The sequence below is a fragment of the Bemisia tabaci genome, chromosome 6 (genome assembly GCF_918797505.1).
Source record: "Bemisia tabaci chromosome 6, PGI_BMITA_v3".
Lineage (NCBI taxonomy): Eukaryota > Metazoa > Arthropoda > Insecta > Hemiptera > Aleyrodidae > Bemisia > Bemisia tabaci.
In genome coordinates this window covers 3,911,424-3,925,932 of record NC_092798.1, presented here as the reverse complement: position 1 = coordinate 3,925,932, position 14,509 = coordinate 3,911,424, and the positions used below count along the sequence as shown (strand labels likewise).

At 45.4% G+C, this 14,509-nt stretch overlaps 2 protein-coding genes across 10 annotated transcripts in view; both read left to right on the top strand.

Annotated features, from left to right (window-relative positions):
- Nucleotides 1-14,509, top strand: part of LOC109040476 (WD repeat-containing protein 47) — a 287,658-nt gene that overhangs the window by 247,240 nt on the left and 25,909 nt on the right. The window lies entirely within an intron of this gene.
- LOC140224754 (uncharacterized) lies at nt 13,467-14,245 on the top strand. Its single transcript, XM_072301270.1, has one exon. The coding sequence runs from the start codon at nt 13,482-13,484 to the stop codon at nt 14,238-14,240; it is 759 nt and encodes a 252-aa protein (XP_072157371.1). The 5' UTR covers nt 13,467-13,481; the 3' UTR covers nt 14,241-14,245.

Here is a 14,509-nt window from a genome sequence, read left to right as displayed (position 1 = left end):
ATCAGACGCATAGCTAATGCTACCAAGGAACTGTCAAAAACCGGATTCCTTCGGTATTTAGTGTACAGCAACAAGAGAAAAACTTCAGTTTTAGGGATTGAATCTCGGTTCATATTGAACATCAACGTTTTTCGGTTCAGGTTATGAAAAAATTCGGTCGTAGAACGGACTTTTGGACCTCTAACTAAAGTTCCTTTTTTGTGACTGAAAACTTGGTCACCTGAACCAAAATGTTCAAGAAAAAGCCAAATCTTTTCTCCGTGCAGATGGACAGTAGCTCGATTATTAAAATTGATAAACAAAGCTATCGACAAAGAAGTCAAAACGATTATGGAGGGATCATATTGGTTGAAACGGGTAGTTTTCATAGACAAAGGGGAAAATTTTGAACTAACCGTAGAGTCTCTCGCGGGTTGCCGTTGGTTAGTCTATTACTTACCTCCTTTGTCCATCGCAACCACGGGTGCTTGCTAAATTTAATTACCAATGGTAATTTACCCATAATATTTAGAATTTTCCATTCCTCAGGGGGTGCAGCGGTGCACCCGCTTCCACAAACAAGATCGCTTTATCTTCAGTGTGGCGACTTTATCTATCAATTTCAATAATCCGTCCGCTGGTACCGGCGGCTATCCCGAGGGGTTTTTTTTTTCGTGTACTTTTTTTTGCCCAAATAGCCTCTATGGCTTTCAAAAATAATGAACGGATAGAAGTCCTAGCCGACTGTGCGATGCGCGTCCATCTTCCCGGGCAGGAGCATATTGCCGTGCTGAGGAAAAACGTCGTATGAACATTCGAGAGTTGCCAAATTTCCTTCGACAAAATGTTTATTTTTGAGGAAAGATATGAATACTTTTCCTTTAGATTTTCAGAATCCTTAGGCGATATTGCGAACAAAATTATCTGAAAAATTGGGAGGAAAATATTCATAAATTTACCAGGAAATTCGTGTTTTATCGGAGGAAATTCGGCAACGCCTGAAGGTCCATCCGGCGTTTTTCCTTAGCATAGGTCGAGGAAGGAAGATTCGGGTGGGCCAGGTCGGGCGCGTCCTCTAATTGTCGCGTCGGTCGCGGCCGAAAACCCGAGCGACTCTTCTCCCGAGCCCCGGCTGGAAATGTCAAATATTTAACGATCGGCCACCGACGTAATTAGACCGATACCGACATGGCGGATCTCACGAATAACCGAGCTGTTGCCGCCTTGGATCGTGAGCATCTGAAGCGGATGCTCCTAGAGTACCTTTATAGACAGAGTATGGCCATTCGTATCTTTTTACTACAGGAAAACTGTTCCGCTTTTTGATTGGTCAACGAGTTTTTAGGCTTCATGATGCTCTTAGGGCCGTAAATAAACAAACAAGATGGCGACTCACCGTAACATCGATAAGAAGCTAAATTGACAAAAATTTCAATTATACGGCAGTAACAATTTAAACTAGCATATCTACGAATAACACACGAAAAAAACACACGAAAACATTGTTAAATCTCCTTTCACCTTTATCACAGGAGGATGTAAGATGTGCATAACCTCAATCTTGCTTGCTGATAACGGCCATCTTCTTTGTTTATTTACGGCCCTAAGAGCATCGTGTCAGCCTATTCGCTCGCGACCAATGAAAAACCGGAACAGAAATGGCCATACTCTGTCTATAAAGGTACTCTAGATGCTCCGATCTCCAAGAGAACACGACACAGCCCCTGTTGAATCCGTAGAGATTTCGATATCGCGATCGGTGTGGACATTTCTGGTGCATACAAGAGATGCGGCATACAATACAATAATTGCATACAATAATTTTCTGTAGATTACTTCTACAAGGAGCGGACGGATGTCTGTAATATTGGGTCATGGAGCTTTCAGGACTTAAAAGGGCAGCTACCTCATAGATTCAAATTATCCAGAGTGATTTAATATTTGAGTTTTTAAGATCCATCGTTTGTAAAGCACTTATTTGACTCATACTTTTTGCATGGATTTACTCATTTTTGCGGGAGACTGTGTGAAGACCCCAGGCCTGTGTTGCAAACGGATCGGACTAAACACTACAGAACAGTCAAATCATCCGATTTTTTATTTTCGGCGTACTTTTCTACCTTGGCGTTTGAGGTTATCTTATTCCTTTAAATGTCAGAATATTCTTTTAGTTGAAGCGTATGTAGTACGGTAGCCTTTAGCATGATAGAACCAATAGCTATGTAAAGTTAGTCGTAATTTACAAGCCGGCATATTACATTGGGGGGGGGGGGGGGAGGCACGCCTAATGGCCAATGTCACTACGCGGCTCAACCCGTGCTGGCCGCTTCGTGCCCTCAGGAGGTCCCTGTTTTGATCATATTTCAGAAAATATTAACGGACGAGTTCTTACAGCGGTTATTAACGGTTGAAAGCCACAAAAATTAGGAATTCGGCCGTGTGGATTGTGGATCTCCCGAAGGAATTAGTGGCGAGGCACTAATGATAGATAATCGATATATTTCCCTATTTGAAGCTGTGGTAAAGAATCGATTATTAAGGTGCTCGTTGCGAACACCCTGTTTATCGATACTTTTCCCTAGTTCAAAAGGCAGATCAATCGATATATCGCAAAGCACGGCACGCCACAGGAAGAAACTGCGTCGTAACCGTGTATCACTGAGTGATGCACTCGGATTGCAGCGTCTTCTCGCGAGCGGAAGAGCGGCGGCCAAGTGGGCGGCGTCGGTGGCGTCGCGTCGGTCGGTGGGCATTCGGCCCTGGCGCGAGTGCCCGGCGAGCATCCGACATTCCCATGATGATCTGGGCCTCGATAATTAGGTATATCGGCTACCGCGACCGGCGGCGTCGGCCCGTTTCGGCGCCGCCGACGGATGAGGATGACACCATTTCCTCGGCGCACGGCGTCGCGACGCCGCGCCGACATGTTGGCAACGAGTCGGCCATTACGGTCTAATTAAACGGAAACTCGATCAATTTCCTCGCCCGCGGCCCCGACGCCGCCGCACACGCCGATTCGTGTCATCCGTTCGCACGCTGTCCGAGATGTCGTCCCCGAAGACGCCGGAGATTCGGAATTATCGGTGGGTTCCAACCAGCGGGCTGATTATTGAAATTTATAGACAAAGCTATAGACGAATGGTTCGTATGGACTACCGAAGGGGCGTTTTATAATTGGATTGCATTTTGCAAAAAGGAACCACTAGCATTGCAATGATGCTAAGATTGTGCAACTTCCTCCTTCGCAATAAAATTGCGGAAATTGTGAAAAACTATGAAATTTAGATGGTAATTTTTGTCTTAAATTTACAGTTTTTAGCGAGTAAAATAGAAACTATTAAGGGATAATCGGGTTTTTCCACCAAGACAAAAAAAGTTACACAATCTTAGCAACATTGCAATGCTAGTGGTTCCTTTTTGCAAAATGCAATCCAATTATTGGTGTCAGGTACTGCGGGAGACGGGATTCGAAGGGGTGACAAGCCTTTCTAAAGGATTGCGGGAAAAGAATGGAGGATGTGGCATCATACTGGAAAAAAAACCACTTTGGATCTAGAGTCCAGACTCTTAAAAACATCGACAAGAAAAAGTACTCTGGATTCAATCAGAATCTACCTTAAATCAAGAACCAAGCCTCTTAATTTAAGCGGATTTCGTTTTGATTCAAGCAAAAATCCGATTGAATCAAGAGTATTTTTTCTTGTCAATGTGCTCAAGAGTGTGGACTCTAGATCCAATGTGTTTTTTTTTCCAGTGTGGCATGGAGAAAAAGGGGGTCAACAAATTTTAAAAAAGGGCCTGGCGTCACATTGAAGGACCACCAAGAAGCTTTTTCATCCAGATTCTATCGGACTTACTATTCGGTTCACATATCCGCACTCTCGATTCCAAGAACCATATTCTCGGTTCTAGGTACCATATTTGATATTCTCGGTTTATACGGTTTGGTTCAAAAGCTCGGGTGCACGAGCCGAGGATACGGTTCCTCCAGTGGCGTGGCGTGCTTTGCGATATATCGATTGTTGTGCCATTTAAACCAATGGAAAAGGATCGACAAACAGGGTGTTCGCAGCGAACACCTTAATAATCGATTCTTTACCATAGGTTTAAATGGCATAACAATCGATACATCGCATTTCACGCCACGCCACTGGGTTCCTCGGCCCTCGAATACGGTCATATGAACCGAATATTGCGGCCGATATAGAACACCGCGCTTGCGGCTCATTTGACAGGACTTTTTTTCTCCGTATGCATGTCGGACATGCGCAGGTGAAAGGGCGGATCGGAGCGGAACGTAAGGACGTAAGGAGCTACGGTCGCAACACCGGATTGGATTACGAAACGGAGGCGTAAGTGCAGAACTTTATAGCGTGGTAAATTAGGGCAACCCGCAGCGCGGCGCGGTGCTGCTGAAATCCGAGCCGGAAATTATAGCCTGCTAAACCAGCCACTCGATAAAAAAAAATCAAAGGAAATAAAATGAAAAACTGATAAAATCTGATCGAGAGGTGAATTGCGGCTCGTGGAATGAGCTCGATTCGAGCCGACTCGCGTTAAGCCGGCTCCAGACTACGCGGCATTCGCCGAGTGCCGAGCCGAGTCACGAATATTCGGGGTTCGAGAAGCGACGGGCAGATTCGAGCATTTCCACGAGTGTACAGCGCCACACTACTCGTGAAAGTCGTACTTGGCTCGTCATTTGGCAAATAACGAATGTTCGCCAAGTGAAGAAAAAATACTGGAAAACGCTGCACCCCTTCGCCCCCTTCCTACAAAACTATAGCGAACATTCGCCGAGTGAGGACGAGTAGTCTGGATGGCACCCCGATGTTGCCCCGATGTCGCGATGGACGCTCGGCTTCGCGCTCGCGATCCCTTTGACTCGTGTCACAAAAACCGACTTTTAGCGGGTTGGGGCGAATACCGAGCCGAGTGACTCGCCTCGTGTCAACACGAGCCAAGTCGACGCGAATGTTCCATCCAGACTACGCGGGACTTGCCAAATATTCGGTATTCGGCGAGTAATATTCGGCGAATGCCGCGTAGTCTGGAGCCGGCTTTAGTCCTGCATTCGTGTCGCGTCGTTCGGATACACTGCCGCGCTAATGAAAAACGCCGTATGAACCATCAGACGTTGCCACATTTCGATTGATGAAACACGAATTACCTGGTAAACTTATGAATATTTTTCTTCCAATTTTTCAGATAATGTCGTTCGCAATTTCAACTAAAGCTCTTGGAAATTTCAAGGAAAAATATTCCCTACTCTCTTCAAAAATAAATAATTTATTGAAGGAAATTTGGCAACTCTCGAATGTTCATACGGCGCTCTTCCTTAGCACAGCAGTATACCTCCGAGGCTCATTTCGATTATCTCGTAGCTCCTTGAACGTGCCGTGGAGTATCCTTATTCCCACGTGGGCCCGGGAAAGCATTTACTTAAACGTGCAGTGATCTCATCTTAAAATTCAGTCACGCTCTTTCGTCAGAGGTGCAACTGGGCTAACAATTATTTAGTTTTGCAATGATAAGATACGAATTCTAATTCATTTGTAAAAGCACTTATCTGCAGATGAAAACTTATGGCACATGCGTTGTTTCTAAAGCATGGTGTCTAGTTTTTTTTAACAACCGGGATTCATCAGGGAATGAAAATTTACCGGGAAAATCAGGGAAAAATCAGGGAATCTGTTCCAGAAACCGGGAATCTCTTTCATTTACCAGATAATATCAATATCAGGAACATTTTTCTAATCATAAGTTTGAATGTGCGCCAAAGAAATGGCCGTAAAATTAATTAAAATCGATTTTCATATCTGAAAGTCTGGAAAATTATACTCTTTTCCCCTAGACAATCCCGGGAAAGTAGGAGAAAACTTCGGTTTCTCATCAGGGAATGCGCTCCTGATAATCAGGGAAAATCAGGAAAGAATCATGCCATGAAAACTAGACACCATGTTCCAAAGGGATCTCTTGTCTCTAGAGTCTACTGCCAATCTTCTGATTCCGATGGCAAACCACGATGGCCAAGAATGTTCACAAATGAGCGTTCCTCAGTAGTATAGAAATGAGGATATGCCAACACTTGACCTTTGACATTTAAGGCGACACCAGAGGGAATCGGTGTGACATCACTAGCGACTGGTTAATTGTTGCGGGTTGCCTACCTATCGTTACCAGTGTTGTAAAATTGTGCAGAAAAATGGCGATTATTACCAGTGTTGTAAAATTGTGCAGAAAAATCGGAATTAATTTACGGTGAGGGGTGGGGTATGGTGCATGATTTTACAACCATGATGTGTCGTCACTAGCGACTGTTGCCTACCTATCGTTACCAGTGTTGTAAAATTGTGCAGGAAAATCCGAATTATTCCGCGATAATCTGGCAACAATGTTATCATGTTACGAGGTGTTGTAAAATTGTGCGGAAAAATCTGAATTTTTTTAGGATGAGGGCTGGGGTATGGTGCATGATTTTCCAACCACGGTGTGACGTCACTAGCGACTGGTTAATTGTTGCGGGTTGCCTACCTATCGTTACCAGTGTTGTAAAATTGTGCAGAAAAATCGGAATTAATTTACGGCGAGGGCTGGGGTAAAGTATATGCTTTTACAACCATGGTGTGACGACACTAGCGTAGACTGTATCGTTACCAGTGTTGTAAAATCGTGCAGAAAAATCTGATTTAACCGGGGAGGGGTCTGGGTCACTTGAGAGTTGACTGGTTAATTGATCCGGCATGCCTGTCACGGGCGACGGGTAAGTTTATTCGTTACCAGTGTTGTAAAAATCGGGGTTATTTCGGGGGAGCGTTGGACCATGATATAAATATGAAAGCATTCCTTTTAACGGTGTTAGTTTGTTTCGAGTGTTAAAATGAAATTTTTCCAACAACCTAAACGTCTTAAAATCGAAAACAAAGACCCCGATGTTAAGGCGAAACGAATACCACGTCACAGTGATTTGCTTCCTGATACGATCAGATGCATAGTTTGTGGTCCTTCCAATTGTGGGAAAACCAATGTTGTATTGTGTCTGCTCCTCGAAAAGAACGGGTTAAAATTTGAAAACGTTTATCTCTATTCGAAAACCCCGTTCCAACCAAAATATGAGCAGCTTCGTCTTATTTTCGATCAGATACCCGATCTCGGGTATCATGTTTTTGGGGAAAATGTTGAAATTGTGAAACCTCGCGATGCGAAGAAGAATTCCATTTTCATTTTTGACGATGTAGCTTGCGATAAGCATGATGTAATGCGAGAATATTTCAGTATGGGACGACACAGTGGCGTCGATTGTTTCTATCTGGGACAGACTTACAGTCGTATACCGAAGCAGTTGATTAGAGACAATTCGAATCTTTTGGTAATTTTTAAGCAAGACGATACCAATTTACGTCATGTTTACGATGATCATATAACAACAGACATGAGTTTCAATACGTTCAAGACAATGTGTTCCCTATGCTGGGAAAATAAGTATGGATTTCTAGTCGTTGACAAGGACAGCGAATTGGAGACGGGAAGATATAGGAAAGGTTTCGATGTGTATATAAAACCGTAAATTTCCCTCGGCTCATCATCATTCGAGAAGATGGAGCTTATGAGCGAAGTAGCCGATGCTCGTGAAATTGTGAAGAGGAAATTCGCCGCTTTGCGACGCGGTGAAGCCGAAACCGAGATTCAACTCGAAAAACGATTCAAGCCTATCTCGCAACCGTTGAAAGCGTTACTCAACCATCATCAACAACAACAACAACAACAACAACAACAACAACAACAACCTAAACAAGAGTATCTGGAAGAAAAGCAGGAGGAAGAGAAGGAGGAGGAGGAGGAGGAGGAGGAGGAGGAGGAGGAGGAGGAGGAGGAAAGGGAATCTAATGATGATGATCGCTTAGAGGAAGAAGAAGAAGAAGAAGAAGAAGAAGATCGAGAAATTACTCTCGAAGAATATGTGGCCAAGGAGCAATTTTCGAGTCGAGTGACCCCCTACATCTACGGAATGTTGAAACATGGAGGCGATTTCGATCACATGTACGGGGTAAGATACGACCCGGATCAGAATAAATATAAAATCGGTGGTGAGGTAATCGATTTCCAGCGAGACGATGACACATTTATGATTAATAACGCGCGATTTCCCTATACTTCGGGATTGTTGGAGCTCATTTTCAAGAAAAAGCCGGTAGATTACACCACCGCCGATCTGGAACAATATAAAAGGATACTTTTACTCACAAACGCTCATAGAGTATCCTACGCATCAGACGGAGCGATTCGAAGCAATAGTTCGAGTAAATATAAACTTGTGAAGAAAGTGTTAACATCGCTGCCCGGCGGCGACGACAGTGAAGGAAACTCGCCGTCAACTCCGAGGAATAAGAAGAAGAAGAAGAAGAAGAAGAAAACCGGTAGAGGCGTTTTCGTGCCTCTGAAGCGTGATCGAGACTACGTCTACTGGGACGATCCGAACGAATTAGTCGAGCGATTGTCTTTGTTGATTGCTTCCCGCGCAGCCGGTCATAGCGGACTCGAACGAGAGATACTCAGTATCGAGGAAGAGCTTCGCGAGAGTGGTTATATTCTCTAGTGCTGTTACTCCCTCCGTTTTAAGTGCTTGTCATCATCATCATGAGCTCAATCGAATGGGTCTCCTTGGACGTGGTGGAAAAAGATCCAATCTTTGGAAAACTCAACCTTCCAAAAACACCTCAGCAGCAGCAGCAGCAGCAGCAGCAGCAGCAGCAGCAGCACCAGCAGCAGCAGCAAAGTCCCGAACTCATCGATCTGACCGGGATCAATAATGCTCGAAACAGGGGTAAACAGAAGGTGAAAAATGAGGACCCGTCAATGCCTGCGATATCTGACCCTCTCTCGCAGCTGATAACAAGAAACGAATTGAATGAAGTAGACGCCAAGCTGAGTACTGAGCAATCTATGTTCCATGTCCTCATCACAGATCTCTCCGATCGTGTGAGAGAGAATAAATTCGAAATAGGTAAATTCGATTCGCAGTTTCGTGTGCATGATGACAGATTCGAACATCAAAAGAATAAAATTGAAATGTTGAAATCGAGAATCAACGAGGTCGAAACTACATCGATAAAAACCATCCAGGACGTTCTAGATCATTTGACCGCTCGAGTCTCCTCTCTCGAAACGCAAACATCGACCGGGCTCGATTTTTTCCGCTCGAAACTCGAGGAACTAGAAGCCAGAGTGATTCCGATGGAAAATTTACCCGAGAGGTTTGAGGAAAGCGAGAGAAAATTGAGCTCTCTCCTCGCCCCGCTCACCCCGCAAATCGAGGACATTCGAAAACAATTGGGATCGTTGGAGCTTCTACCGAGCAGAGTCGACGAGCACGAGCAAAAGCTGACTCGATGTGAGGAAACCAGCAGGGAGCAACTCGAGGAAATAAAAACCAAGCTCGTTGCCTACGATCAAACCATACCGGCAAGAATCGAAGCGAGCGAGAAGAAACTGACCTCAGTGCTGGAGACGCACACGAATCTCGAGGAATTGAAGCAGACACTCGATAAATACAAAGGGATCAACGTTGTCCTCTCGAAAACGGAGTATTTGGAAGGGGTCCACCATCGACAGAGCGAGTACCTGAGCCAGCATGCGAACAAGATCCGAGACCTTGAGGGGAAGATATTTTCACTCCGGGATGGTTACAAAGTTCTCGATGAGCTCATCCTCGGACAAAGTGATCGTATTTATTCCCTCGAAATGGAGCAGCCGAAACAACTCGTAGAGTTGGAGAGCAAAATGAACACTCGACTCCAGACACTCGAAGACGATCAGCCTAGACTCGTCGATGTGGAACGTAAAGTAGAAGAATTGACGTCAGTGAAAACAGGCTCATCATCTTCGCTGATTAACGATTCGAAAACCCCATCGGAAGAAGAAGAAGGAGGAGGAGGAAGAGGAGGAGGAGGTGTCATTGAACCTCTCGCATCGAGCGATACACCAGCATCACCGACGGGTGAGGTAGAACCCGGGGAAATTGTTGAAGAATCATCGTCAACCACTCCATCGCTGATTAACGATTCGAAAACCCCGTCGGAAGAAGAAGGAGTCATTGAACCTGTTACATCGAGCGATACACCAGCATCACCGAAGGGTGAAGAAAAAAACGATTCAGTCCTCGTTCACTCTCCTGCCGATGCTGACGACGACGACGACGACGACGACATCGGGTACGATGGAAATAAACAATCTAAAGTTAAAAGAGACGGTGAATAAACTCGACGAAACCTTGAAAAATTTGATTGTAGAAACTGCTCGAAGCGACAGTTCTCAAACCCCCGCTCTCGATTCGAGGAAACGAGGCGCAGAAGTGGGGGAGAGAGAGAATAAACGTAGGAGACGGCGTTGAAACATTTCGATCGTGAGTTGCAAGAATGTCGGTGGACAAGTTCGGACACGCAAACATCCCGGCATCGTCGGATCGATGGAATGCTCTCGTTCGTCAGATTGCGAACAATCTCATATCGGCCAGAGCGCTGAGTCTAGACTCTCTTCAAGGTGAACATTACGATGCAGGTTCGAAGAGAATAAGTAATCTCTCCGACCCGATCGATAGTCGCGACGCTATTCCACGTGCTTGGTTCGAAGAGAAACTCGAGGAAAAATATTCATACCTCGAGAAGGAGTTGACTAATATTCGACAAATGTTTCAAATTCTGACAAAGACAGGGGCCACATTCGGGTCGGACACTGCTCCAGGTAGCAAACCAACCCTGATTGTTCTACCGACGACGACGACGACGACGACGACGACGTCAGCAACGACTTGAGAGAAATGATGCCAGAAGAAGAAGAATTTGTGTATTTGCAGTGTCAAAAAGTTCAAAATAGACTTCGTGTGCGCGTAATTTCCAATAATTATTTTCAAAACTTAAACTGCCAGTTTCCGCGAGCGTTACGGGTGGAAAATCAAATTTATCGAGTTCCCGCGAAAGATGTGAGGATCGTCAAAAATCTGAACAAAGATTTCTATTTCATCGCGAAGAAAAATATAGCGTTGATCGGCGAAAATATCGCTCCTCGAGAATATGTGAAAATTTTCACCGAAGAAAATGACGATACCTGTTGCATTTGTCTCGATAATAAAAAGTTCTACGTTTATATTTCGTGCGGACATTTCTACGTGTGCAAACGTTGCCAAGACTCGCGGAATATTCCAACTTGCCCGATTTGCAGAGCCGTAATCGTCGAGGCTGTGCCGTTTAGCGAATTGAAAATGTAGTATTTTCTACTCGTCATTACCAATATGAAGCTGGCAGAGTCGACTCCTCCTCCCGCGGGCAGCAGCAGCATCAAGGAGGGTCTCGTCGAGGAAGTACACAAGCCGGCTCGACGGAATTTCCCGCGTCGGAGCGTTATCGTGAAAGGAATCGGGGATCTGTGGCAAGGCGATCTCGTGGAAATGATACCCTACGCCGGGGTCAATCGAGGATACAAATACTTGCTCACCGTGATCGATTGCTGTTCGAAATTCGCTTGGGCTCAACCCGTCAAGTCAAAGTCGGCCGAGGATATCACGCGAGCGATGGAAACCGTACTGAAGACGACGAGTCCACCGAGACTGTTCCAAGTTGACAACGGCTCGGAATTTTACAACAAGAATTTCATGGCTCTCATGAAAAAGCACAATATCCATCTCTACTCGGTGTTTACGAAAATCAAGGCGGCCATCGTGGAGCGATTCAATCGCACCCTGAAGACTAAAATGTGGAAACGCTTCTCGCTCCAGGGTAGCTACGAATGGATCAAAAACATTCAACAATTAGTCGGCGAATATAATCGAAGCCACCATCGCTCGATCGGGATGAAGCCTATCGAAGCTGGCCCCAGCAACGAGAAGGAAATATTGCGTAAGCTTCGAGGTAGATCGATTTACGCGACAGTGCCGGGTGCTCCACCGCCCGAATCCAAATTCAAGGTCGGCGACCGGGTTCGGATTAGCAAGCAGAAAGCCTTGTTCGAGAAAGGTTACACACCGAATTGGTCGAACGAGCAGTTTATCATCGTCAAGGTTCAAGGAACCGATCCGGTGACGTACATTCTAGAAGATATGGAAAAGCAGCCAATACGAGGAGCCTTCTACAAGGAAGAATTGCAAAAAACCCGCTACGAAGACGTGTATCTCATCGAGAAAGTGATTCGTCGGAGCAAGGGCAGGTGTTATGTAAAGTGGTGGGGGTTCGATTCGAAATTCAACTCGTGGATCGATGAAAAGAATGTGGAGGGGAGCGCAGCTGCTCATTCGTCAAGATGATGATGTTTGAGTCGAACAGTTGCATCAGCAGGAGCAACAGTCCGGATCGTTTCGATACTCAACTGCTGCTTACTCTGATAAATTTTCGAAAAGAGTGTCTCGCAGTGCTGTCACGGAGTGATCTAGTGCGTATCGACCTGTGGATCGATAAATTAAACCTTTTAACCTCTATTCCCATCGCGAGGGATCACTACATCAATTGCCCGGGAGCGCTCGAACCATTCGCGGCGGCGGCGGTGGACATTCCGGATACTTGCGCGTGCAACACATGTGCAATCATCGACCACAAATTCGAATTACTGCGGAAGGAGTACGGGATTTCTATGCTATAATGGCCATGCCGGCAGTGAAGGACAGTGAAATTCAAATGTTGGTTTCGAAAGCGGTCCATTTCATGAACGTTAATCGTCATAAAATCTCCGAGTACGACTCTCATCTCCTGAACAGTGACATTCAGCTCGTCATGCGATTGTGCGACGAGGAGAAAGCCCCCGATCAACGTCATTTCAAGGACTTGTGCAAAGGCGGGCCGAAGACATCTTGTATCTGCGATCTTTACAATTGTATAGTGTTTCAATTGAAACATTTGAATAGATTTTATAATCATTCTCCGGACTGGAGTAGTATGTAATCTTTAAACGCTTTGTGTGTATATAATTTCTCTCTCTCTCTGTATCCTTTAACAAAAAAAAAAATAATAAAACAATAAAACTTGTACATAAATTTCGGATTTTAATTTCTTTCCTCAGCGTCACCATTTTTTCTCGAAGGGAGGGGAGGGGAGGGGGTCAAACCCAACATCATCATCATCATCATCATCATCATCATCATCATCGCCATTCGCACGAGTATAAAGAGTGGGAGGGAGAGGGGGCTTTAGAAACAATCATATGTTTTCTCCTTGAGAATGGATCATCGACTCGATTTCCTCGATGGAATTGTTTCCACTATTGACGGTTTCGATGGTGGTGGTGGTGGTGATGAAGATTCGAAAAGAAAAGAGAGGGTCGAGTGTGTGAAGCGACTCGGCAAGGTGGTGGTTCGTTTCATAAACAAGTATTTGCTCAAGCTCATTCTTAGAGCAGTGTACAAACGTATGAGAAGCAACTCGTTCCATAATGATGATGATGATGATGAGTGACAGTCTCGGTCACGATACTGTGAATTGAGTATAAATTTCCACTCGTAGAGTGTTTACCGTTCAGTAATGAAGCGCAAGTGTAAGGGTGCGGGGTTGCTCAACGATCTGATCGATCTGATCCCGGGTGAGAAACATCTTCCGTTTTACAATTATTGCGGTCCATCTACGAAACTAGAAGAGAGATTGGCACGCGGAGACAAGCCAATCAACGGACTGGACGAAGCTTGCCGTTCCCATGATATTGAGTACAGTAAGACTTCGGACACGAAAGAGAGGAACAAAGCAGATCTAGTGTTGGCCGATAAAGCTTGGGAACGCGTCAAGGCGAGTGATTCTTCGCTCGGCGAGAAAGCGGCAGCTTGGCTCGTCACGAACAGTATGAAACTCAAAGCCAAACTAGGTATGGGCTGTGGAGAATGTGGTAACGATGGTGTTGAGAAGAAGGAGAAGAAGAAGAAGAGTAGTGTCAAGTCGGGTGTCTATAAGCAAGCGGATGGATTTCTTCCTGATCGTGCTCACCCCGCATCGAGGAAACAAGATCCAGCTAAAGTAGAGAAGAAGAAGAAGAAGAAGGCAACGCCTCCCTCGCCCCGTATCATACCCGTTCCGGCTACGGGTGGTGCTCTGATGAAAATCCTAACATCTCGCATCGGGTTATCGCCCGAGTCGTCGAATCAAGCCATGGGTAAAATCGGAATTCACATGGCCGGACGGAAATCTCGTCATCGAAGGACACGGATCGGTGAGGGTCTCTACCTGGCTCCGTACAAGCAAGGTTACGGTCTTTACCTGAAACCGCCATCAATGGCTGCTCGTTTAAACTAATCAAGGAGCTACCGTATCGACCCCTCTCGGATCGAGATTTATCGCGAGCGATCGAGCGTTTGAAAATTCCTCATTTTCGCGGTGTATTCATGCGCGATGAACTTTTACAGTCGCTGATTCGACCGCGTCGAAACGAGTGTGCGATAATCAATTTGGATTCGAGTCGAGGTCCCGGATCCCATTGGGTCGCTTACTGCAAGAAAGGTCGAAGAACTCTGTACTACGACAGTTTCGGTGACCTACCCCCTCCCGTGGAACTCGAACATTAT

Excerpts from the sequence above, each read along its gene's own strand:
- LOC140224754 (XM_072301270.1), top strand. The coding sequence starts at position 13,482 with ATGAAGCGCAAGTGTAAGGGTGCGGGGTTGCTCAACGATCTGATCGAT.